Source organism: Montipora foliosa, chromosome 7, assembly GCF_036669935.1.
Source record: "Montipora foliosa isolate CH-2021 chromosome 7, ASM3666993v2, whole genome shotgun sequence".
Taxonomy (NCBI): domain Eukaryota; kingdom Metazoa; phylum Cnidaria; class Anthozoa; order Scleractinia; family Acroporidae; genus Montipora; species Montipora foliosa.
In genome coordinates this window covers 26,560,829-26,586,617 of record NC_090875.1, presented here as the reverse complement: position 1 = coordinate 26,586,617, position 25,789 = coordinate 26,560,829, and the positions used below count along the sequence as shown (strand labels likewise).

Here is a 25,789-nt window from a genome sequence, read left to right as displayed (position 1 = left end):
CTCGAAAGTCCCGAAACTTTACGGGCCATCTCCGGGTGTCACAATTCCCTCTGTACCTCAAGAACGAAGACGATTTAAGTCATCAAGCTTCACAGTCAGTTTTCGTTTAGTTACCTTGAAAACTTGTTAAAAGATCGGCTTCCCTGAACAAGCGGTTGGCAGGTTCATAAATGGCTTTTCGGGCCCGAAAACTTTTCGGGACTTTCGAGAAACGGGCCCCTGGTTTGGATACCCCACATCTTTCTTACGTAAAACCTGGGTATGAGTATACAACCCTTCCCCTGCCACTCTCCCCTCGCATCTCATGAAATGTACTCCAACATGGCGGTTTTTCGAACAGTTCCAGAGAGACTTTTGCGTCCATTTGGACGATCAGTCTCCGCGAAAAGCCTCGAGTTTCTTGCTCCTTGCTCAGATGCAGTTAAAACACGAATGTATCGTGCTGCAATGTGCAAAGAGCTTGGAAAACCCTTGGTTGTTGGGGAAGTTCCCGCTACAGAAAGACTCGAATCTTTTCAGGTATTATTTCAAGAGGGGTATCCTCTGGGGTGAGATTGTATAGGTTAGATTAGAGGTCACTGACACAGGCAGACTGTGTTTCTAAGTCCCAATCATTTCCCAAAAGTTTCAGTTCAAATTGTTTAGTTTGTTTATTTGTGATCAATTGCAATAGCAGATCGTTGACGTCACCAGCTGCCATGTTCGATCGCGAAGGGTGGATAGTGCTATCCACAGGGATGCCAACCTCTGGAGATCTAAAATCTGGAGATATTTTCCATCTGGTCGCCCCAACCCCCCCCCCCCTTCCCCTTCCGCCCCATGATTAAAAAACGCACTCACCTACCCCTTCCCCCCCAGCAGTCCTTCAGAATACAAGAATAATCTATTTCGAACAGGAATTTTGCGGGAAAACAGAGAACTTATGTCGGTAATTTTTATTGGTTAAATGGGAAGATCTGTTCAATCAATCGTTTATATGGCTGTGATAACAAACAGAGCTTTGTTTTGTTCAGAGATGAAGAAATGCATCAACAAACAATGAAACGAGTTAGGAAAAATCAAACTTTTTTAGCTTGGGGATACAATTTGAGCCTCCAATGGAGCAAAGTCTCCAGAGTCGTTTTTATCCGGGAGATTTGATGACCCGTGCGGGAGACCGGGAGATTCGTTCCGTATCCGGGAGACTCCCAGATAATGCGGGAGAGTTGGCATATATGTATCCACTTGATAACTCAATTGGTTTTGCTAGTGTTTATCCACTGGATAATGATTTATACGGTGGATAGCGCTATCCACCTTTTGAACAGCCAGGGCGAGTGCTTTATTAACCGTTGAATCAAAGGATTCTATTGATCTCTTGACTCTGAGATCTACAACAGTTTATTGCTGGTGGACCATCGAAACAAGCTAATGAAAGTCAGATCTTTGGTTTTTTGTCCACCAAAATGGCGGTAATGACATAACATTTGATGGTTTTTCCAACAGTTGTACAAAGTGTTCCTTTTCCTCTGATCATTGCAAATTAACCCATTGACTCCCAGGGGTTCCCCATTGACAAGTAAAATTGTCTGGCATTAGACAGAGTAAAATACCAAGTCTGGCCGGTTCAGGCCGGTTTGAGTGTCAGTGGGTTAATTGGACATAGTCTTTCAGTGAGTGATTAACTTCAGAACTGGGATCATTATTGCTTTTTTAATCAATCTCCGCTGCTTCTTTCATCTTAAGGTTCGAATTGCCATTCATAGCTGTGGAATCAATTTTGCTGATGTACTTATGTGTCTTGGAAAATACCAGGAAAAACCACCAATGCCATTTATTCCAGGTGAGAAAATAATAAATAATAAAGAATATTCTATTACCCTGTGTTTTACAGAGTGGGTTCCCGAGGTAGAGTGATCATCTTTGATGAAGTTTGATAGAAAATAACAATAAATGGCTTAATAAATTCCCAATTGAGCACTCTTTTGAAGGGGAAATTTAAGCAAATGACACAAATAAGCCTAATAGGTTTACAAGACTTAGTAAGAATCTTGATAATTTGGTGAGAATCGGGGCAGTTGGTCATTCACAAGCCATGTGTTTGTTGATGGAGTGAGGGTGCTCTAATGTTTAGGCCCTAGTTGTTCAAAAGGTGAATAACACTATCCACGAGATAAATAACTATCCATTGGATAGCGCAATCAGTTTCGCTATGACTTATTCACTGGATATTGATTTATCCCGTACATGTAGATAGTGCTATCCACCTTTTGAACAACCGAGGCCAGAAATTCAAGTGATTAGATTGCACGCTCTATCTTTATATGCAAAATGAAGTATTCCATAAGTCTAAGAATGTGCTACCCATTTCCATCAATATGATGAGTGCTATGGCCTTTGGTTATAGGGCACATTAAGCTTTTCATTGAACTTTACTTGTCAATAAGCAGAGTTTAGGAGACACTTTGCGATCTTAGTTGTTTGTATTTCATGATACAAGTGATATGTTGAACACAGGGAGAAGAGCAAGGTGGGTGACATCTTCATGATACTTATTAAATCAAAGTGTATTGAATTACCTGCATTTCCTGAGGTCTCTCAACTGCTTGGTCGTAAACGCTTCCTTTCCTAAGGGGTGTTCATCTTTGTCTTCTAGAGAGGGAGGTCAGGCATACTAGTTTGCTTTTTTTATACACTGTGACAGAGGAGAAGTAGGTGGAGAAATCACTACATTTTCATGAAGTACCGGTAGTTTAAAATATTAAGAAATGTTTTATGTATAAAAGTTAAAAACAAGTCACAGGAATAAGCTATCACATACTAGTCCCTTAAATGACCACTCAGGTTTAGGGTAGAGCCTGCTGCTCTAAGACTGAACCCAGTCTGAGCATGGCAGGTACAAAACACAGGTCTGACAGGTCACAGATCTCTGTTTTACCAATGAAGAGAAACGTAAACATTCATTAAAGCTAACCTGAGGCCTAATTAGACCTAAACAAGAGTTTGTAGGCCTAAGGTTAGCTGTAATGAATGTTAGGTTTGTTTCTGCATTAGTAAAACAGAGACCTGTGTTTTGTACCTGCCTGTCCGAGCAATGATAACATTATTGTTCCATGGATTGTCAAGTTTTGCCTTTGCCTCTGCACATTGAAACAGGGAGTGAAATTGCTGGAGAAGTGACTGAAACTGGAGAGCAGGTCAAACGTTTTTCCAAGGTAAATAATGCAATTTAATTAATTAGAAAATAAAAAGATGCACAGGTAGCCTGTCCTCTGACCACTTTTATGGTATGGCCTATTTAGGATTCAAAGCTTCATTGAGATTACCAATGTTAATGGTGTCTTTTCCCAGTGATGAAAATCAACCAGATGTTATGTACTTTGAAAATACCACCAGTAACAAATTATTGTCAATCAAGATTAATTTAATAAATCAAGTTTAATGTCTTACCACCTCTTTCACATGTAAACTTTTAATTAACCTCTCCCGACCTCAGATTGAGACTTTTATTCTGTCTAACACCAGTGGATTTTACTTGTCAATTGGGGGCAAAATTAAAGTGCTACTGTGATCAAAAAATCACTTCCTTTTTTTCTTCAGATTTTGAAAGTGTGATTGCTTAACACTTGACCGGCAAAAGTTTGAGCTTTGATTTTTATATTAAAGGTGGTTTACTTTGAGTGTAAAGTTTTGGACTTCATGGCTACTCACGTTCCAAACTGACCGATTGGAGATCAGAGGGTTGGGTCTAGGGAAAAGTGATGTCATTGACTAATTGGCTTAAATTTCAGTGTTTACACGCAGCTTATTATATATGCAAAACACGAGTTTAAGTCTGACAGCTTGAAACTCCTGTGCTCCATATTAATTCAGCTGCATACACATGCATTGCATTCTTAAACCATTGAATCTTTGACGTCATTTTCTCCTCGATCCAGCTCTCTCAAGACTTTAAAGTTAGTAATGGCCGTCCATAAAATAGGGAAATTCCAGTTAAAATAAACAGGTGTCTTTTTGAAATCAAGCCTTAAAACTTGGGTCACTTACTGTTTAGTTAATGCAGTTTTGAAATCCAAAGAAAAATAAAAATTGATTTTTTTAGTCATAGTAGCACTTAAAGGGAGTTGTCAACTGTGTTTTTTGACTTTTTTTTTGCTGCCAGGGTGACAGGGTATTTGGATTTACAAAACTTGGTGGCTTTGCTGAAGAGTGTATTGTTGACCAAAAGGTAAGTTTTTCCTTAAATGCGGTCCCTACTTGTCATAGATAGCAATAATGCTGGGTAATAAGAGTAAAGGACAGGACTGAAAAGTGAGGGAGAACTCAACGGTTGCTGTGTCGTCTTCAAAGTTTGTGAGGCTCTTTTCCATTGTTTTATTGTTTCGTTTGGGGCACTAACAGCCACCTGATGTCATTGGCGGGACTTCAATTGCACGGTTAGCTTATTGAAAGAAAAACCTTTGCCCTTGAATTCTACAGTGGATTTGTGGCCATGGGAACATTTTAACCAGGAATATTTTACTCCATTTTGTGGGCTTGTGAGAATTCAGTGTTCAGCCTTGGTATTTTATTATGACTGTTGACAACCGAGGAACAGAAAATGGCTCAATTCGTGTCGAATCTGGAAAAATACCTCACAAGAACGAGGCGACCCACAGTGGCAATAAGGCTAGGCTTTCTAATTGAGAATTTTTTCGTAAAATTATCTTCTCAGGTCTCAGGTCCTTACATTCCCTCACACTGAGCTTGGGGTGCGTGTGCTGAAACTCCAGTATACAAGTCAGTGTATGAAGCAGTCTGACAAAGAATCTTTTTTCAGGGTCTGCAGAAGATTCCACCAAGTCTTACATTTCAACAAGCTGCAGCTTTTGCAGTGTCGTATGGAACAGCTTATGTGGGACTCATAAACAAGGCTAACACTCAGCCTGGGTAAAGGGTAATTTCATTCATTCTACTAACCTTTTTAATTCAGTCTGTAGAAAGAATAATTTAATTGAGTCCCTCCCCGCCTTGAGGGGCTTTCTGAGGTAGTATGCAGGGATACCCATTGGAAGGTTCCAGAGAGTTTGGTCAATCCTCATCCCCAATTCTGTAATATTAAGATAAGAGTCTTACCTTCATGATATACATGTATGTCATCATAACTGGGTACAGGATACACTGAGGACATCTTCATTGAAAACACAAACAAACCAAGGAGCCAAAAGACTTTGAACACACCCTTCTCCACCCAAACTATTAAATAAAATTAATCTGTGATTAGCCTGTGTCTGCATGAAACCGATGCAGCAAAATGGCCACCAACAGACCGTATCCAGCGCACAATTCCTAGTTTGGTCACAGTGGGTCTCAAAGCCAGGAACTTCACTGAAACCTTGAGTACCTTTCAACCATTAATGTCAATGCTGAATGTCTTGTACTAATCCAGAGTTCCCAAGCAAAGGGGAAATCATGCTTATAGGACTTTTTTTTCTCTCTGTGTGTGCCACTTAAACGACATAGCAAGCTCGAGTCTGAAGACAATATCAGTGGTCAACAAATTTCAGACTTTATAATATGTACTGGTACCTATCAACCACTTGTCAAAGTTGAATGCTCTTGCATGAAACCAGTTTTTAACATGACAAGTGGAAATCATATAAGATATCTTGTTTTTCTCTGTTACCTACCGGTATGTAAATATAGGACATAGCAAACCCATGTCGTAAGACAATAACATTGGCCATCAAACAATGTTGGTCATCTGCAGAGCATGTATTGAAATATCATAACAGTTGCTTACACCATGTTCTGTTAATTCTGGGAAATTTAAGAGATTTTATCGTGATCCACTAGTTCTCATGTGGGGTGAAAAATAGTGGTCCATTTTCAATAAATATCAACATTTAGACATGGCCGCAAGGTTTTATGGTTCAATTTGAATGTTGTTGTGTTTCACAGTCATCTCCTATGTAACACTGGGAAAACAGGACCACGTTATGGAATTTATTAACCATAAAGCCTTGTAACCATTATTGAATATTGATATATCAAGCATGGGTTATTGGCTTTATTGTTGACAGAGAATTATGTTGATTTTTCAGTCAAAGTGTTTTAGTGACAGCTGCTGCTGGTGCACTTGGTTTGGCGACAGTTGATCTTGCGGCAAATGTTTTGGGTGCAAAGGTCGGTTACTATAACATTAAGTAATAATAATTATTATTAGCTTACATTGACTTCTGTCAACAAGACAACAAAAATGTTCTACAGCCATAATTTTTCCAAGGAATGTTAACTTATGTAGTAGTTGATTCTGTACAGTAAAAACTTTTGGCCTTTGCAAGGTTTCACCTTCCTTACAGAACAGTATGCTGCATAAAAATATATTGTCACTGAGGTTGACTTACCAGTAAAATAATTGTTATTTCTGTCAGCCTGTTCATGGTCAGCATTATTTTTTTTAGGTTATTGGAGCTGCCAGTAAGGAAAAACTAGATATTGTCAGAGAAATGGGAGCATTTGCCACAGTTGACTACAACAATGAAAATTTGAGAGATAGGGTAAGTACATCTATATTTTTATTCATGAATCAATGAAATGTGTGATACTGAGTACATTGATTTTAGTATGCATAAGTCAACATAAGCAAAACAGTGATATCACTTTACTAGACTGAAGGACTTCTCAAACAAGAGATTTCAAATCCCAAACCCCCTAGGACTTTCTTTAACTGACAAATCCCCTTTCATTATATTTTCAAGAAACATTTAACCTGTAGAATATTTTATGCTTTGAAAGTGACTTATCTACTGGATAAAGTCATACAGCCTTTGAAAAATGCAACTGGGACCAGATTTCCTCTTGGGACCCGTCTGATCTTAAGATATTAATAGTAGAATCCTGTACCTCAAGAAAGTCATCTTTTCATATTTTATGATGGCCTCTTTAGTGGGTTTTTACCTGTGACAGCTGATGAGAAAACTCAAGCAATGCTGGTTTTTGCTTGGAAACTGGCAACTGCAAGTTACATTTAAATGAGGAAAAAAGGTACCTGGGGGGGGGGGGGGTGATGCCAGAATGTAACCCTACCATTGAGGGATCAATATTGAATGTTCTGTTTTAGATAAAAGAATTGACAGGAGGCAAAGGTGCTAATGTGATAATGGAATCTGTTGGAGGAAAGGTTTTCGCAGAATGTCTGAGAAGGTGAATGATGATGACAATGACAATGATAATGCAAAGGAACATTGATTGTGGTTATGCCACAATAATAACGTTAACTACTGTCATTTTATGCATACTGCAAGACAGTGATCGCAGCATTTTGATGATATCATTTATATTATACGTGTGATAACCCATTGACCCATCAGAGTGAGACTTAATAGATTTTATTCTCTCTAACGCCAGACGATTTTACTCGTCAATGGGGGCGCATCCTTTGGTGTTTGAGGTGTGAATAGGTTAAGGAGATGATAATAATATCACACATCATGTACGGATCTTGTGAACACCAGCTATTATTTGTGAGATTTTAGGCTCCTGTTCCCTGCGAGCAGTCTCCTTTGATCTTCCTAGATAAGTTGGGAAGAGGAAGAAGACTCTGCCAGCCACCTTGACATTTCGTATTGAGCATGCGCTAAAAATTCAAATGTAGTTGGGTGTCAATCACATGTGACCAGTAACCGCAACACTGCAAAACGAAAACTAACAGTCTGGATATTTTCCAACAACCCTGGCAAACACACAACAACCAAGGAGTCATTTCCTTGGAACCTTGACATAGTTTTTGCTTTTAAATTCCTATTTCATTTTTTACTGAAAATTTTATAGCTTTCTTGCAGACTACCAGTAGTTTCTGTATCCGACATAGGGAGGAAATACTCATGGGAATTTAGACAGTTAAAAATTGCCACGCTGTTATAAATTTCGAAATGTATTGATGACGCGTGGGGATTGATCATGGACAAAAATAAAAAAACAGGTTTGACAAGTCGAAACTGGACTGACTCATCCATTTCTTTGGATGAGCGGCAATCAAAGAATGTTCGAGGCGGCTGGCAGAGTCTTCTTCCTCTTCTGACCTAACCTAGGAAGATCAAAGGAAACTCTGCTCACAGGGAAAGGATCCTGTTGCTGATAGCTCCAACTTACCCTTACAGACTGTATATTGTCTTCAATTTTCTGGTTGCATTTTGTAGTATTGCATGGGGAGGAGTTATTCTGCCAGTTGGGTTCATGTCTGGGGAAATTCCACAGGTACAAAAAAGTTTGATCATTTTACAATTATTTAAGAGATGTATATCTCCATGTGTTTGTGGAATCAAAATAGAAATTTTGCCTGCTCTTTTGATATTCTTCAAGTTTCATAAAAGCTGACCAGTTCATGTACATTTATCTATATTACACTTTCATTTTAGTCTAATTGTCTTAATGGTCGGTCGTGAGATTATAAACCTACGGTATTTACTGGAGACTATTTACCTACATATTATTATCTTGCTTTCAGTGATGACTAAAATTGATTTGTGTTAACAGCTTTCATGCAATTTTACTACTGTAAGTTGGTACTGTAAATGTGCAAAAACCATGGCTAAAAAATTATTCTTGCAATGTGTTTACAATGCAGTTACGGAACTTATTTGTTTTACTTTTTTAGATCCCTGCAAATGTTTTGTTAGTAAAAAATGTATCTGCTGGTAAGTATTGCTTGGATATAGGTCTAGCATGTTATTTCGATCTGATTCATATTGACATTTTTCCAATTTTTTGCCTTTTTTTCTTTGTCAACAGCTGGTTTGTTTTGGGTAAGTAGTAACAAAAGATCTTGAAAAGTTTTTGCAATACCAATTGACTTAAGACTGTTTTATGGGGAAAAAAGAGTCTTTACACAAAACATTACTGTTGTTCCCTTTTAGAAAAACAATGAAGTGGATTAAACAACTTTCATCAACTCAGTTTTGAGTGACTCACTCAGCCTGCACAACTGAGTTGCAAATACCGTATATAAGTGGTAGATCATTGACAATCTTTGATGTAGTGCTTGGAAGTTTATATTTAAAAATGCAAGTTTTAAGTCCCAATGAATTAATATGGCTCTTAATTAAAGGACCTTTGCTCTTTATTCCTTCCTGAGTATTGAATAATATAATCCATGTAGCATGACACTAAAATGTCTCTGTTGTTGTTTTTTTTTCCCCATGGATCTTTCAGGGATCACACAGTGAGCACAACCCAAAGTTGCTTAAAGAATCAATTGATAAAACACTAGAACTGAAAGAAGAGGGAAAGCTAAAGGGACCTCACATTTCAGGGGAGTTTGACTTAAATCAGGTTTGTCGTGTTGCAAAATTACAAATGTAAAGTTGTATTTAAATGTGGTTTGATGATTATGCACTTGGCAGCCTTGTTTTCTGTTAAATTAAGGGGACATAGATGTGGAGTCAACCTAGATGTTCCATTGACAAGTAAAACCATCTGGAATTAGACAGAGTAAAATATGAACAAGAGAAATCATTGGCTTAACAGCCAATAGCCCTCTGGCTCAAGTTGTTCAAAGGGTTGAAAACATTATGCAGTGAATAAATTGCCTTTGATTGAAGACGCCTATTAATTGGATACTTCGTTAACCTAAAGGCTAATGGATATAATTCAATAACACTTAACATCAAATCACCCCAAACCAGCTAAGAGAACTGAAAAAACGGTGAACTAACCACAGGAATTTGATTGTGAGGTCTGCCTCCAGGGTAGGGATTTTGATCGTACAAAGGACATTTGACCACCTTCACTTGCCCCGGGGTGAGGAATTCGAAAATGTCAAAATCCCCAACCCATACCCGACCCCTCCCCTCCACACACACTCCTGCTTAACATTGTTAGGTGTATTAATATTATTGTCATAATAACTTTTAGTATAAATACACAGGTGATTATACAAAATCGCGCGCTGTCATTGGCTCGCTATCTTGGATTATCTGCCGATAATCACGTTGACGGAAAAAATGGCTGCCAGTAGTTGTTTTGCCACCGTAAGTGAAGATGATTTCGCGTTGAAATGTTTTTTTTTCTCTTTTTTGAAATAATCACCTGCGTATTTATACTAAAACAATTATTCGCCTCAGGCTCAGTGATTATAGGTGAATATTCACCGATAATCACTTTGCCTTTGGCGAATAATTGTTAAGTAAAAACATTGTCTGAGAAAAAGCAATGTTTTGTTTCACCTTTGTTTTTACTTTCAGGCAAATGAAGCTTTCAAGTTTATCATGCAGAGAAAATCAACAGGAAAAGTGCTCATAAGAGCAAGATAATTCATGGCATCAATTGACATCAATACTAAGCATTAAATGTTATTGATTAGGTGTGTTATTGACAAGAAAATCCAGATTAGGCAAATGTTTCCATTGAGTAACAAAATTAATTTACAAAACTTTCCAAACAATGGTTTTGATTTTGCTTGGCAAATTTTGACTTTCAAGATGTTAACAAGTCCTCATTTTCGAAGCTGGAATCTCTTGTCATGTTTGTTTTATTGGAAAATGAATAATCAAAGTTAAAACTACAGTATCAAACAAAGTTATCAACATTTTATTTGAATTTTCCCAAATTTTAGCAAAACCTATAATTATTGTGCTTTCTTCTGCTTATTCATATTATTCCATTGTCAGATACGTTTTTTACGATTATTCTCTCCCTGCCAAATGGTTACCATTTGAAAGTATCTTGTCTGCTAGCATGTTATTAACAATCTTTTAACCGATCAAAATTTAAGAATCATTGTTTGCAATTCCATTCATTGCCAATAAGTAGATAAGAATGTACAGTTTCAAAGTACAAGTCTGTAATGCAAGACACACTAATCCAGAACATCGATTTTTTTATGTACATCAGGCCGTAGATGACTACATGTAACTTTTCTCTGGACATTTTGACCAAGATAGCTGTTATAAATTAGCAACTTTATTCGGATTCTTCTTTCATTGAACATGAAAGATGTCCATTCTTAAATATTTATAGTGAAGGAAAGCTTCCTTTAATGTCAGGATTCCTGGTCATCAAACAGTTGTTGAGGGCACATCTTTTAAAATTTCTCCTCTGCTGTCACTAGTAAAATACTGTAACAAAATGGCCTTTATGTGTACCACACAGCAACAGCAGATGGAATGTTCTTGATCCTCCGAAATTTTTGAAAGGCACATCTGAACTGGGCACTTTGCAGAACCATTTCAATCATTATAATCAATAAAATCCACTTGACAAATAAAATGGGTTCAATTTCTAAGCACATCTAACTCATTGAAGCTGCGGTTGATAGTCGAATTCTGAACCTTGTGAAGCACCTTGTGGTGTTGGGTTGAATGGTTTGGGCGGAAGCTGCACTGGGTCAGGAGGTTGTGGCATGACTGAAAAACAGTGGCAAAATCATGGTCACCAGTGGAAATGATATGCCTGTTGTGGTTCAATTTTTTGGGGATTAGACTATTTCAAACTACCGTAAAAACTCGTAGATAAGCCGCACCCCCAAATTTCAAGCATGTTTGTTCTTGACAAACTTGCCAAAATCTTATGCTGTGTATTTGCAGCAACCTTAACAAGTTAACTCTCAAAATAGCTTATCTTTAATTGAATTGGGACTGACAACACTTGTTTCATTGTTAAAGCCCAAAGTTGAAATAAAAACGAAATTTGAGCAAAAATAAAGTGCAGGGAATGATACAAACTTTGCTTAGAAACCACACAGTCATTCACAGAAGGAAGACTGGACCAAGGCATGCTCAGAAACCAACATTGGCACCACTGGTGTGTGTATACCATGTTTATAAAGATATACATATATGGAAGCCACTGATTGCAGAAAAACGTGTTGTTAAACAAGAGTTTAATGACCCCATGGACAAACACTCCATGCAGGTGATGAAGGGCAACAAAACAGTTGGCCATTTGCCTCATGAGTTCTCCTGCGGTATTTTCTCACACACGGTGGAGAGTTCAAGTGATCGGTCAAAAAATAGGTTTAATCTTTATTTGCTGAAGGTTTTTAGTGTTACTTGTGACCTCAGACCAGCCAGTTTCCTCCCTCTGAAAGCAATGGTCTCGTAGATAAGCTGCACCCATGATTTTGAGCCCAAACTTTTAGCAAAAAGATGCTGCTTATACATAAGTTTTACAGTAGTTCAATTTTGATCTTTCTTTGCCTAATATTCACCGAAAGAAAACTTTAAGGAAATTTTTGAACCAAATATAAAATTGAACTATATATGAAATGATAAATAGTTATTATTACATGTACAATGGCATTGTCTGTCATTAATTTTGTTTCTTGTGATAAGAGTTTTCGTGGATTGCTCTTGATGCACTTGAAATTATGTATGAAAGGCCATTCAAATTTAAATGAATGAAGTCAAGGAACTATACCTGGTTTAAACTGTTCTGCAGTCATTCTTGTGATACATATTCCTATTCCTTCAATTAATGCCAACAAGATGGCTCCAACTGCTGCTGATCTTAAAGCTGCGGAGGGTCCCCCTGTAAGTAAAGCACACTAGTCAATGCTGTGAAGAGTACAAAAGTATTTAATGGCAGCAATGCCTGACAGGAATCCTTGAATTAGTGAATTAAAATGAACAATTGGGTCCTTAACCCTTTCACTCCTGTAAGGGCCAATGAGACTTCTAGATTTTACTATGTCTAACGCCAGACGATTTTACTCGTCAATGGGGAACCCTACAGGAGTGAAAGGGTTAACAACAGCTAGGTTCACTCCAAAACTATGTCCCCATTAACAACAGCTAGGTTCACTCCAAAACTATGTCCCCATTAACAACAGCTAGGTTTGCTCCAAAACGATGTCCCCATTAACAACAGCTAGGTTCACTCCAAAACTATGCCCCCATTAACAACAGCTAGGTTCACTCCAAAACTATGTCCCCATTAACAACAGCTAGGTTTGCTCCAAAACTATGTCCCCATTAACAACAGCTAGGTTCACTCCAAAACTATGTCCCCATTAATTAACAACAGCTAGGTTCACTCCAAAACTATGCCCCCATTAACAACAGCTAGGTTCACTCCAAAACTATGTCCTTAACCCTTTCACTCCTGTAAGGGCCAATGAGACTTAAAGATTTTACTCTGTCTAACGCCAGACGATTTTACTCGTCAATGGGGAACCCTACAGGAGTGAAAGGGTTAACAACAGCTAGGTTCACTCCAAAACTATGTCCCCATTAACAACAGCTAGGTTCACTCCAAAACTATGTCCCCATTAAGTTAACCCTTTCACTCCTGTAAGGGCCAATGAGACTTACAGATTTTACTCTGTCTAACACCAGACGATTTTACTCGTCAATGGGGAACCCTACAGGAGTGAAAGGGTTAACAACAGCTAGGTTCACTCCAAAACTATGTCCCCATTAACAACAGCTAGGTTCACTCCAAAACTATGTCCCCATCACTCCTGTAAGGGCCAATGTATGCATTTTTTTCTTAATGCAAAAAAAATGTTAAGGCAAGGTTGCCAGAACAACAGAAATCACATCATGCAGCAGTAATTTCAGCATGGAATAATCTAATACTTGTATGTGTGGCAGTTTTGCTTAGCCTTGGAAAAGTTAAATATGATATTGTTTAAATTGAAGCTAGCCAGAGACACATTGATGATGTTTTGAAGGATCATATGCATGAACGTAATTCAATAGTATTAGTTATCAAAAGGCAACATTTACTATCACTTCCTTTAAGTATAGACACTGACAATAATGTCACTACACCGTATAGTACACAAGTATAATGTCATTGAAAATGATTTGAATCCAGGGATGACATACAGTATAATTTGATGGAATTTGAACATGACTTCCGCTTCTAAAGGTTGTCGAAATAATGTCAGTCATAACACAATAGGGACCTTTAGATTCTAGGTTTTCGTCCTAGAATCTAAAGCTCTCCAATGGTCCTTCTAAGGACTAAATGTAAGTTATATCACTGTCATTGTTACCTCTGGCAGCAAGAACAGCTCCTGTTATAGCGCCACTTCCTATTGAATTCCAAGGATCTTCCTTGCCTCGTATGCCCATTAAACAACAGTCAAATGTGGAGAATAGTCCACCCCATACGGCAAAATTACCTGTAATAGACAACAGTATAATGCTAAGACCATCACATCCCTTGGATGATCACCAAGAAATGACAATCACATCTCTTGTGCTCACTCTGCTAAAACAAAGGAGATGCAGAAAAGTGACTGACCTCCAAGAACTGGAGCCCTTGTTTTGACTGCTCCTATGCTGCCATATAATCTTGAACCCTGCAGAAGAAGCACAATGTTCAATTCAAAGCTTCTTATTATTGGTTATAAGGTGAATAAAAATACTAGTAATTTATTATACTGTATTTGAAAGTATATGTACATGTAAAACCAGACCGCAAAAGTACCAGAAGGCACATGTATAGATTTCCGCTAAATGCCTGGCACTTGAGTACATCCAGATGTTAATCAGCTGGAAGCCTTTCAAGTGGAGGATCCTTTAGGAGCCATTGGTGCTCTAAAAGCTCATTGACCACCACTTTCAACTTTTAATTTATTGCTTCATAATTCTACCTTGGCCGCAAGCTGGTCACAGATTTTGCACGACCATTACCTTTTGTTGCAGACCCCAGGGAAAAAAAATTAAACACTAAAACTTTCAGCTATAAATGGAACTTCCTCCTTTGCAAATTTTTTGCCAGATTTAAAGTCCAACTTTTCTGAGAAACTTATTATAGCAGCCCAGCTTAAAGGTGAAAAATTACAGTTGAAATATTGTAACTAAAATAAGAAAGGCACAACATTAATCGCTCCCTGAAAAACTATGTCCCATTAACCCTTTGACGTCCAAACCGGCCAAAACCGGCCAGACTTAGTATTTTACTCTGTCTAACGCGCAACGATTTTACTCATCAATGGGGAACCCCTGGGAGTCAATGAGTTAATTAAGGTACAAAAAAGTGAAACATGAGATTGGTCCCTCCAAAAGAAACTGTGGTTTCAGTGAGTGCTTAATCTCGTGGCGTAATCCTATGTACTTTGCTTGTACATTTTGAAAATGTGGACCAAAAAACAACAAAATTTTTTCTCACACCTCAAGCCAATGCAGATGTTACAACACTTTGGGTAACAATGTCAGACTGGCATCTAACAACAATGGTCACCCAGCTTTAGTCGTTCAAAGGCCAGAAAACTCTAGATAAGTCACCATTCAGAGTATAAATGTACTTGAATTTCAATGTTGGCCGAGATTTTTGCACACCTTTTCTCAGAAGTGCATAGATTGTGCATACTCACAGTTATGCCAACAAACACTGAAATCTTTAGGGCCGATTTACACAGTACGATTTTTGTTGCATGCGACAACGGCTTACGACAGGTCCACGACGTGATTTAAGATTGTTGTGTATGTCAGAGAAAATGTCATAGCATTTTTAAAAATGTTTTAAAACGCTGCGACAATCGTAAGTCATGTTGTAGGCCTGTCGTAAGTCTCTCGCATGCGACAAAAATCGTACCATGTAAATCGGCCCTTACACAGATCGAACCTGTTGGAAAAGTGACTTGTAAACTGCATAAAGGTATCTGGCCTTTGAAAGAGTGAGGCCAGGTAAAAACTTGCACCAACTCAATTATTAGGTTGATCTGAACCATTCGCAAGCACTCGTGGGACTGATTGATGAGACATTAAACAAAGAATTAATAAAAAAATTATTTTATTAATTTTTTTTCCAAGAGGGCACCATAACCAATCCTGCAATCTGATTGGTTCTTGGCACAGTCTGGATTTCCCTATCTGTGCCCACCGGCTCGGTAACATGCCAACAACAAATCAGATTGCATTTATCATGTGTAACCACGCCATCTTCGAAAAAAATGTTATTTGCAGGCAAAGGGTCTGTCAGTACAGTGAAAAACTATAACCTTGGTTTTGACAATGCTGCCCTTGGCCTATTTTCAAGACTTTGGTTACAGTTTTTCACTATATGGACCTCCCAGCCGGAAAATAACATTATATGCAAGAACCGGCCACCTACATGTATGAAAAAAAAATTAAAGAATGACATTTGAGCCAAGCAGATTGCAGTAATTGTTGATAATAGGCCTGGAATGCTGGTGAATCGAGAAACAGACAACATGCACAAATATGGTGGGCAGTCTATTCCCATAAACGACAAATCAGCTGTTTCACAAAGTACGCTTTCTGCTTCAGCAAATATCATGTGAATTTGGGGAAAAGATCACAGAATAAGCATAAGTTGAGGTAGACAAAAAGCTTCAGCTTGTAAAGTGTTACTACATACCTTTGGAGAATTTCTCCATCCTTTCATGAATGAAAAGATCCCTCCACCGATCGCCCCCATTGCAAAGGCCCCACCACAATCATCGACAATTCTGTATGGACTGCAAAAATGAGTCAAACTATCTTTAAACAAAGTGCAGTTTTGAAGCGCTGGAATCGAGGCCGAATACGGCCTAAAATGGGTATTAATGAAAGGAAGAAACCATAGACATTATCGAAGCGTGGTAAAATCATATCGAGCAAAAAAACAGAATTCTGAAGGCCATGAAAACGTAAAATTTACCAGGGTTCTCTAGCATATTCCTCCATTTTGTCTTTCGCACGTTGTCAGGTGTGACGCAATAGTTGCAAGTTCCATTTATCACAGTATTTGATTGGCCAAAAATTCACGCCAATCATGACAGTTAAAAGAACGTAATAAAGACTATGAGGAATGCTGGGTGAACTGCTCTCTACCAATACCAACACGAGAAATTCTCCCGCCAATTTTGTAGCATCCAATATGGCGAACATTTGTTGATAATTTGCGTTGAAATTGATTAGATCGTGTCGTTTTCCTGCGTATTGCGCCAGAATGTTGTCTTTTGTAAATTCAAAGACGTCGTTGACTACGCTGGCTGAGTGGAGTCCCTCGGATTGGCCGGAATCCCTGTCAGAAATGAGGGTAATAATAATTATCAAAATGTTGCGATGTAATAATTGAGTTATGTGTACCTGTAAGCCAGTTGAAACGCAATGGTTTGAATTGTTTACTTTTCTTTTCCAGACGATCGACAATCTTCTGAGATGTTCTATTTGTTATGAATATTTTGATGTTGCAGTGATCGTTCCTGATTGTTCTCATAATTGTGAGTATAGTATGCGAGCAGGCTCTTCAGTTCTTCGAAGTCTTTTAAGATTGTATTTAATTTCGTACGTCACTTCGCCATATAGTCAGTGAGTTCTTCAATCAGTCAGTCAGCTATTTATTTAGTCATTCGCCCAATCAACAACAATGTTAACAACAATAACAATATTAATATTATTTGCAATAATAATAATAATAAAAAAAAAAAAAAAAAAAAATAATAATAATAATAATAATAGGAAAAATACAGGAAAGATATACAGAGCTACATCCAGGCATCAAACAACTTTATAAAAGCACAAGCGTTAAACAAATCAATATTGTTTTTGACTTTTTTGGAGGCTACCATGAAGAGCTAAGGAAAGGACTAAGCTCAATAAAGAGCACTGACAAAGAGCTGTCCTTCCTTATTGAATGCTGTCAAAAATGGATTATAGTAAGAAGTTTCATGAATATGTATAAACTGTTTTGAATGTAAAGAAGACGATGAAGTGTAACCTAACTACTCAGACTCATGTCCGCAAGTTATGTGAATGATTCATGAAAACAAAAATGAAATCTACCATAATAATTGGGAAACTGTACATAGAAATCTGTACATAGAAATCAAATTAATTTAACTCAAATCAACTGAAGTTGAGGAAAGAGGAAAACCGGATTACCTGGAGAAAAACCCCACAGAACGCTTGCAGAGTGGAGAACCACATATAATGCAGAGTCTGGGAATCGAACTCCAGCCACATTGGTGGGAGGCGAGTGCTCTCGTCATTGCGCCAGCCCCGCTTCGTTCCTCCCCAATTCTACCCTATGCTTTATTGAAGTCTCTGGATCACCTGGCCACTGTTTTACAGACATCTGTCAGAAACATGGGAAAGGGGACTCTGGAGAGTTAAAATTAAAAAAAATCCTGGGGGAGCATGATCCCCGGACCCCCCTAGAAACTTTTTTGTTGTTTTGGAAACCAGTCATTTTTTACCCTAGATTTACCCCTGAGGATGTTTTCCATTTGACAGAACTGACCAGTCAGACCATGCATTTGGAAGGACTAACCCTACAACACCTTCAAATTAACAAACTTTGATGATGACATATACTCATGCAAGTTCCTTCAGATTTTTGCACTTTCTTTGCAAACTGGCTGGCCAGTTCTGACAAAAGGAAAGTGCCCTCAGTCTTATTGAGCTGAGCACAAGTGCTTTATTTATTGGGGAGACTGCAAATCAAACCTAATCATAGGGAATTATAGCAAATCAGACCACATCAATCAGTCAGTCAAACAGTTTACATGTGTGTATGTTCTGATATGTGAAATGAACTTTCATAAAATAATGATTACTGGTACTTTCAGATTGTTCTCTTTGTATAAGAAGGTCTCTTAGCTACGAACCTCAATGTCCAACGTGTAAGATGGTAAGTACAGAAGTACATGAAAATGATATTGTTCAATGAATTTGGTCCAAAGAACAACACTTTTCTGGTCAACAGAAACCGGTAGAAGTGCTAGAATTTATCACCCTTTTTTATTTTACAGAAACTAAATCCGCCAAGCTTAAGAAATAACAGAGTATTAGATGAATTGGTGAAAAACTTTATTAAAGTTAGGTAAGTTGTTTATCATTAGTTTACACTGCGGTGTGTTTTGGTAGCCTGCTCGGGATCTCTTGCTTTCCACAACAACAGAACCACCAGCTACCCAGTGTACATTGCTGTGGTGATTTCCACGTTTTTAAATGTGACTATGGTTATTTTTTGTAGTTCACATAATAGTTTGTGTTTCAGGGCAAAGTTGTTGGATTTAGTAACCAAAGGAGCACAGACAATAAGTGAGACAACCAGTCACAAAAGAGATGGTGTGATCAAGAATAAGAGCATTGTAACAAGTAATAAAAGAAGAAAGGTAGAAATTGAATTCAAAATAATCATAATCATTTGTAAAATGGATAGCATTCAATTATGTTAATTAATGCATGTAATTAATATTACGCACTCATTGGCTAGCTACATTGCTGACGTCTTCAGCACATGTGCTTAAGGTAACTCAGTTGTTGGACAATATTTTAGCAGTAGGCTTTGCCCGTTATTCCCTGTCCAAAATCCACTAAAAAGCCTCCTCCTTTCACTCCAGGCGCCTCCATTGATCTTCAGTTGTCTGAAAAACTTTGCATTTTCATTTCTCAGCTCGTCACTGATTCTAGTCCATTCCAGAGCTTATTCGTGGCGACTCCTCATGTTGGCAACCTCTTTCCATCTGGACTCTTGTTAGAACTCCTTCAATCATGATATCGTTTGCAATGGCAGCTTCAAGGGCTAAACAATCAGTTAAACAGTCTCTCAATCCGGATTTTGTTTATGAGTTTCCTGGCTTGGTTTCTCCCACAGAAATTGATATGCATTCATCGCCATCTAAAATAACTGTTTGTTATTGTTATTTTTTCCTTCTAATTTTGTTATTTAAATTGTTTTGTTTTGAAGAATATATCTTAAATTAATAATGTCCTATTTAATTTTCTAAGAGCCCAACTGGCATCAAGAGGATCATGACAATCTCATGACATTTTTTGTTTGTCGTTATGGATGACCTTTTCGTTTATTGTAGATTTTGAATTTGGGGTAGGGGAAGTGTAATGTCTACATGCCAGACAGGACTCCAATGCAAAGCAATTACTCGTGAACAAAACACACAACACGTTTCAAGCCTCCAATGTGTTCCTCTATTCTCTCTCATAAGGCCATACAGCCATAGAGGTTTACACAGCTAATCCACTACACTACAGGAAGTTAGGGATAGGTTTGTTCTTGACTATAAGATTTGGTTGAAAATGTGATAATACTGGGATTGCATTTTGAAAGAAACTAAAAATAAGAATTAAAAATGTATGATTTCATTGATCATAGGCTAGTCATGCTGGACCTGAAAGCAGCTCAAAGTCATCAAGTCCAGGAACAAAAAGGCTGAAACTTGATGATACAGAGAAGGAGATTATAACTCCAATAGAATTAGCCGAAAACAGTGAGGCGGAAGGGTCAAACATTGGGTCCGTTTCAGCCACATCTGAAGTAATTAAAACAAAGGGCAGTGATGAGCATTTGAATGTGATCTCCAAACAAGAACCAATGGTCGTAGAAGAAAGCACCGTCAAGAGGAAGCTCACCACAGAACTAGCAGATTCAGATTTTAGTAAGATTCTGAGACTGACTATCTGATATGCCATGATGCCCAAAAACCATCCTCCTTTGAATAAACGCCCTCCCCTTTAGGGTAAAAAAGTTGACAGAATTTAATGACCACCTTCCAATAAATTGCACCCTACCTTCATTTGATAATCACTGTAGCTACATAGTGTACAATAATGCAATTGTTTTAGTTCTGTCTTAAGTTATTTTTTGTTTGAAAAAAAAAAGATAAAACTCATTTGAAGGAAAAATTAAACTTAAAAATTAATAATTAAAACAAATGCCTTTAAGAGAACAGGCAGTGTTTGGTAACATATAGGCATCTTTCAGGATCAGACCTGCCAAAAATCCCTGAAGATGAAAGATCTTTGAGGAAGGAGCTTTGAAAGATCTTCACTGGATCAAACTACCTGAAAAGATCTTAAACACGAAGATACACTATAAAAGGTGTGGTGGTGCCTTAGGAACATGCAAATTATTTATCAATCAACTGTGGATGCAACCGAGCTCTGTGATAATTTGTGCAACAAAAACCCTTATGGAAACGTGTTGGTAATATGTCGTAAAAATGTCATCTGTCGTTCTTTTTTTTAATCCCCAGTCCCTGTTTCTCGCTCTAGAAAATATCTTTTAGGGCTTCCGTCTCTGTGTTGCCCTATGTTGATCACCATCTTGAATAATTAATCAGATGTGCTTCAAATAAATTTGAACAAAAGCAGTGCATGAAGCAACCCCTTTTCTATTGCGTCTTCGTGTTTTAAATGAAAATTTTAGTGTCTTGCAATGATCCAATATAATGCCTTTAAAATATTCAAAGGTCCTTGGAAGAACGTTACATAAAAGTTTTGAGATCTTGGAAGAACAGTCCACTTAATTTAAGTGACTTTAAGGTACGGCACTTGCTGTACTTATGCACTGGTCACTTTAAGATTTCTCATGCCAAAGCTCTTCTCCCCAAGAAAATGGAAAGTGACTTTAAGTTGTGACATCTTTAAGCTACGGCTAAAAAGGATGAACTTTTGTTCATTCTCTTTTAGGCGAGTGTCCAGTTTGTGGCGACATGGTTCCTCACAGGAAAATCAATTCACATCTCGATTCATGCCTCACAAGAACAGAGAAGAGAAGTTCCTTGCGAAGGTGAAAGCACAGGAGACTCAACCACTATTTTTGATTTGGGTGAAGAACAAGTTACCCGAGGGGACCGACAGTTGGCCGACAGGTTTTTCGGGGAGCTCTTCCTCACAATTACCCTCTTTTAGGGGTCAACAAAAGCATGGGTCACGTCCAGATTGGTCTCTTTTAGAATTTCGGACGAGCATTCCCCCCGGGCAAATTACATAATCCTGTCATATAAAACTTTTTAACGCACACAAGCTTTCTTTTCCATCATGGATTCTTTATCCAGTGATAAATTTATACTGTGAATCAGGAGACAAAATGTCCCAGTAAATCACAGGGAGCTTGTAAATCTGCTGGACAATCTGCGAGTTATGCAAGCCATGCAAATTTCGTATCTAAAGAGTGCTGATAAACAGTTTTTAAGTCTAAGTACCCATTTTAAAATGGTTGGCTTTCAAGAATCGTGTGACTCGCATGGCTGGCATGTGTCTTGCATGACTTGCATGGCTCGCTGGCTAGCACATTGTCCTCACTCCTCTTTAATATCAATGAGAAGCAGAAGATTAGTTCAGGCTTTTCAGTTAAAGAAATACTGAAGGTGTGACAACCTTCCTGGTACTGGTGGACAAGAAAAAATAAGTGTCATTAAGTATAGTACAATAATTGTGTGGATCAGGGAATTTACTTGGTATGCTTCGAATGTACCAGTAGCCAAAGGAACATGAAGTAGCTTAGAAGAAAACCCATCTCAAAATTTGCTCTTACAAACTGTAATAGAATTCTGAAGACAAGTTAATTTACTTGGCAGGGCCATAATCACATAATAATATTATGGATGGCATGCATAATTATATGACTTTTTTTTTACCCAGAAAGAAAACAAACGAATAATAATGGATGGCATGCATAATTGTATAACTTTTTTTTTTCCTAGAAAGAAAACAAATGGACCAAAGAGTCTTTGCAGTGTCTTGGCCAAAAAGAAACATCTAACAACTGTAGAGTGTAAAGAGACTGATCTTGAAGTGACATGTATATCCAGTGACGAGGATTTTTCTTCTAAAGTGACACAAGAAACATGTTCTTCAAATTCCACAAACGGTCCATCGACTCTGACAACAAAAGGCTCCAATGCTCTCATGTATGTTTAATTTGTTTAAACCTCAAGTAATGTTAATAATAGATACAGTCAATGTTGACTGAGCTATTCTCAGCTATTCTCTTTGTAGTCAGACTGTACAGAAAAGAAAACCACTTCCAAAGCTTGTCTACAGTGTCATGGCAGAGAAAGAGTTACAACAGAGACTAAGAGAGTGGAATTTATCAAGCAAAGGAGACAGAGCAGTAAGTATAGTATGTTGTGGCTCAAAATTTTCCAACCAGTTAAATTTTTATTTTTCTTTGTTTTAGATTATGATAATGAATAATAGACAAAGAAAAATCAAAATTGAAATGTTTTGAAAAATTTTAGACAAAGAAAAAATTTGAACCTCAACACATACATGACAAGGCGTGGACAGAATTTTGTGAAGAATTCTTTAGTAGGCAGAAATCTGATGAAACAAATGGTTGAGAATAGACCATTTTACAGTAACATTACTGTTGTAGCTAAGTTACCTGGCGTACGAATGGAAGCAAGGCTGCCGGTGACCCTGCTTTGATACGAACCTCTGTGCTTTTGTAATGTTGCTGCTTTTGTAATGTTGCTTGTAATGTTTTGTAATGGCTGCCGGTGACCCTGCTTTGATACGAACCTCTGTGCTTTTGTAATGTTAATACAGACAAATTAGAATCACAACAACACAATTTACATGATAAAAGCAGTGAGGTCTGTATCAATGCAAGGTCACCAACAGCCTCGCAGCCATTCATCGGCTAGGTCGCTGAGCAAACAACTGTAAAATGATCACAAGAATTTGCAAATGCAGTGCTGGCAAAAGATACAGTGAAACTATCAAGTGAGCACAGTGATATCATAGGCTAGATTTAAATTTTGAACTAAATTGCTGCACTGGGTTTAGAAGGCATCAATGCCTCAATTGGCTAGTTTTCAGAAAATAATGCAATTCTTGTGATTTTAGACCCTTGTAAAAAGGCATCAAGATTTTGTTATGCTCTACAATGCTCAATGTGATGCTGAAAAACCAATGACAGGTAAATACTATGTACTAACAGAATTTCATGCTGTCAATTAAGCTGTAACTTACTATACAGCATGAGAAAATGAGTTTTGTAATATATTAGGTAATATCTCTTGGGAGGAGAACATACCATTTAGTCAAGCAGAATCGAGCCATTCTCTCTGGCAATGATTGACTAAAATAGCCAGCTGACAACTTCTGCTTCCAAACATGCACCATTGCTTCCACAAATAGAAGCACCCCACATTGGGAGTCAGAAATCAGGGATGACTGGATTGCATTTGACTATAACATAACAATAGTTTAGTTGGGTCCTACCTTATTATAAATAAAATAGATACTCCTTTAATTTGGAATAACAAAGGAGGCAACATCATTGGTCCTGTGGTTAGGGCATTGATTCTGCATGGGTTGGCATTGGGTGAAAATCCTCCTCTGACCATTGGCTGCGTTTCATAAATTCAACACTTCCTCACTTTATGATGATGACATTGATGATAATAACATCCTAATAGTTTACATGAACTTGCTTGTAGCTGCCCAAATTGCTAAAGAAGTCGAAAAAGCAGAGAAAACAAGAACACGGGAATGTTTGTCTCTTACAGAAGCATCAACATCTGTATGTATTATTGAGTATCTGATGCTCAACTAACTGTATTACTTTCCTAAATTGGATTTTTTTTGGCTTGGTTATCTTCCCAGATACAAATTGAAGTTATGATTGGCATACTTTTGTAATATTATTTTCATTACAACAAGTTATGGGTTGATTGCTTGTCAGGGTCTGCGGTTTGACAAAAACCAAACTGAGGAAGACAGGGACAAAATACGGCAAAGCTATCGTAAGTGGCAAATTTATTGTTGTATTTATGGGGTATGACATGTTAATTGCTTAAAACAATGGAACCAGTTGACAAAAAGATAGAGGAAAAATTTTACTGCATGAATTTTAACAATGATAGCACAGTTTTGGACACCAAACTTGTCATTTTGTCAAGTGACAGTGTTGTATCAACTTATTTATGTCTTCCCAAGTGACTGAACACCAGAATGACTTTAGCAAGCTCATTGCTGACATACGAAGAAGGCAGCAAGGCAAGAAGAAGACAACTGCAACAAAGGTGTCAGGTTAGTTGAATGACATTGCATTTTGTTTCACTCTTAATTAAATTATTCTTTTTTTTTGTGAAACTGCTTTAGGAGGATGTCTGATGCAAAATGTTTCAGGTTTTTTGGGAAAATTCCTGTTAGGACTCCCCAGTGTTTCGTATCATTGAGGGCACTTCATTACTACTGATATTACCAATACTTCGATCTTAATTAAATAAATTTTAATATTATCATGAATTAAAAGGCCAGTTGGGATTTTCATATCTGTTGTGTTCATTTTTATCTGGCCCTAAAGAAACTCTGGGGCAGTGATCAAGTAATAAATTAAATTAAGTACCACTTTGCCGGTTGTGTGACTTAACATGTCACTTTAACTAATGTATCTTTGCTATCAGTTGATGAAATAATGGATGGAACAGAAGATAACCCTGGAGAAACTGTAATGCAAAGAGACAGTAAGGATATGTACACTGGCAATACAGAGGGCAGTGATGCACTGGCTGATGTCGAAATGACAGATAAACTCCCCGAAAGGTGTACCCATAGTGAAACACAGCTGCCATCTTTGGAACCACCAAAACTCAACAAGTATGAAGCTTTATCATCAATTATCCCCGAGCCACCTTCATCACCAAGCCTATTATCATTACCAGATGATGACGATGAATTCACACCCTCTCTGGGCCTAGAAGATGATGATGTTGACAAACTTGAGGTATTTACAATAATAATTTATTATTTATCGTTTCCACAACCAAACTAATTTTTGATTAACTGAAATCACATAGTTTATTTGATTAGGTAAGATTAAGAATTAAGTTGTAAACATGTGATCTACCAGACAGCAGCAATTGCTTAATTTCTAGGGTTTTTTCAGTTCTTAGTCTGGAAGCAGTGAGGCTCTTTGCAGGCCATTGGCGAGATATAAATATCCGAGTGCATTTATACTCTAACGGTTTAGTTATCAAACAAACCAAAGATCAAACAATATTACTATTTTCTTCATGAAAGTTTAAGCCAAGTTTCTTTTTAACTATAGGACTGTGAGGAAGGATTGTCAAAAGATCCAAATTATGTTATTGCAGAAAGGTAAGAAATTGCATAAACTT

General features: G+C 37.7%; 3 protein-coding genes across 4 annotated transcripts in view; 2 read left to right on the top strand and 1 right to left on the bottom strand.

The window, feature by feature from the left end:
* The first annotated feature begins 301 nt into the window (after positions 1 to 301).
* Positions 302 to 11,226, top strand: LOC138011603 (quinone oxidoreductase-like protein 2 homolog). Its single transcript, XM_068858683.1, has 13 exons — positions 302 to 519; positions 1,726 to 1,822; positions 3,136 to 3,194; positions 4,142 to 4,207; positions 4,799 to 4,908; positions 6,063 to 6,144; positions 6,423 to 6,518; positions 7,082 to 7,164; positions 8,160 to 8,217; positions 8,618 to 8,657; positions 8,752 to 8,765; positions 9,172 to 9,291; positions 10,203 to 11,226. Exons 1-13 carry the CDS (start codon positions 310 to 312, stop codon positions 10,269 to 10,271), a joined length of 1,104 nt encoding a protein of 367 aa, XP_068714784.1. The 5' UTR covers positions 302 to 309; the 3' UTR covers positions 10,272 to 11,226.
* On the bottom strand, positions 10,528 to 16,630 carry LOC138011604 (mitochondrial import inner membrane translocase subunit Tim17-B-like). The gene is made up of 6 exons (XM_068858684.1): positions 16,573 to 16,630; positions 16,291 to 16,390; positions 14,209 to 14,266; positions 13,958 to 14,086; positions 12,376 to 12,486; positions 10,528 to 11,363 (listed from the first exon to the last, which is right to left on the bottom strand). The coding sequence occupies exons 1-6, from the start codon at positions 16,596 to 16,598 to the stop codon at positions 11,254 to 11,256; spliced, it is 534 nt and encodes a 177-aa protein (XP_068714785.1). The 5' UTR covers positions 16,599 to 16,630; the 3' UTR covers positions 10,528 to 11,253.
* A 135-nt stretch (positions 16,631 to 16,765) lies between these two features.
* Positions 16,766 to 25,789, top strand: part of LOC138011602 (E3 ubiquitin-protein ligase RAD18-like) — an 11,278-nt gene continuing 2,254 nt past the window's right edge. Inside the window, exons 1-15 of one of the 2 annotated variants that reach the window (XM_068858682.1) lie at positions 16,766 to 16,953; positions 17,056 to 17,137; positions 18,485 to 18,546; positions 18,668 to 18,738; positions 18,916 to 19,033; positions 20,032 to 20,314; positions 21,348 to 21,447; positions 22,364 to 22,570; positions 22,659 to 22,773; positions 23,511 to 23,583; positions 24,107 to 24,189; positions 24,352 to 24,412; positions 24,606 to 24,698; positions 25,076 to 25,395; positions 25,720 to 25,769. In XM_068858682.1, coding sequence (XP_068714783.1) covers positions 16,864 to 16,953; positions 17,056 to 17,137; positions 18,485 to 18,546; positions 18,668 to 18,738; positions 18,916 to 19,033; positions 20,032 to 20,314; positions 21,348 to 21,447; positions 22,364 to 22,570; positions 22,659 to 22,773; positions 23,511 to 23,583; positions 24,107 to 24,189; positions 24,352 to 24,412; positions 24,606 to 24,698; positions 25,076 to 25,395; positions 25,720 to 25,769 — 1,808 coding nt within the window. In that variant the 5' untranslated portion in view covers positions 16,766 to 16,863. Of the gene's footprint in view, positions 16,954 to 17,055; positions 17,138 to 18,484; positions 18,547 to 18,667; positions 18,739 to 18,915; positions 19,034 to 20,031; positions 20,315 to 21,347; positions 21,448 to 22,363; positions 22,571 to 22,643; positions 22,774 to 23,510; positions 23,584 to 24,106; positions 24,190 to 24,351; positions 24,413 to 24,605; positions 24,699 to 25,075; positions 25,396 to 25,719; positions 25,770 to 25,789 lie in introns of both variants that reach the window. The other variant, XM_068858681.1, reaches the window with a different exon arrangement.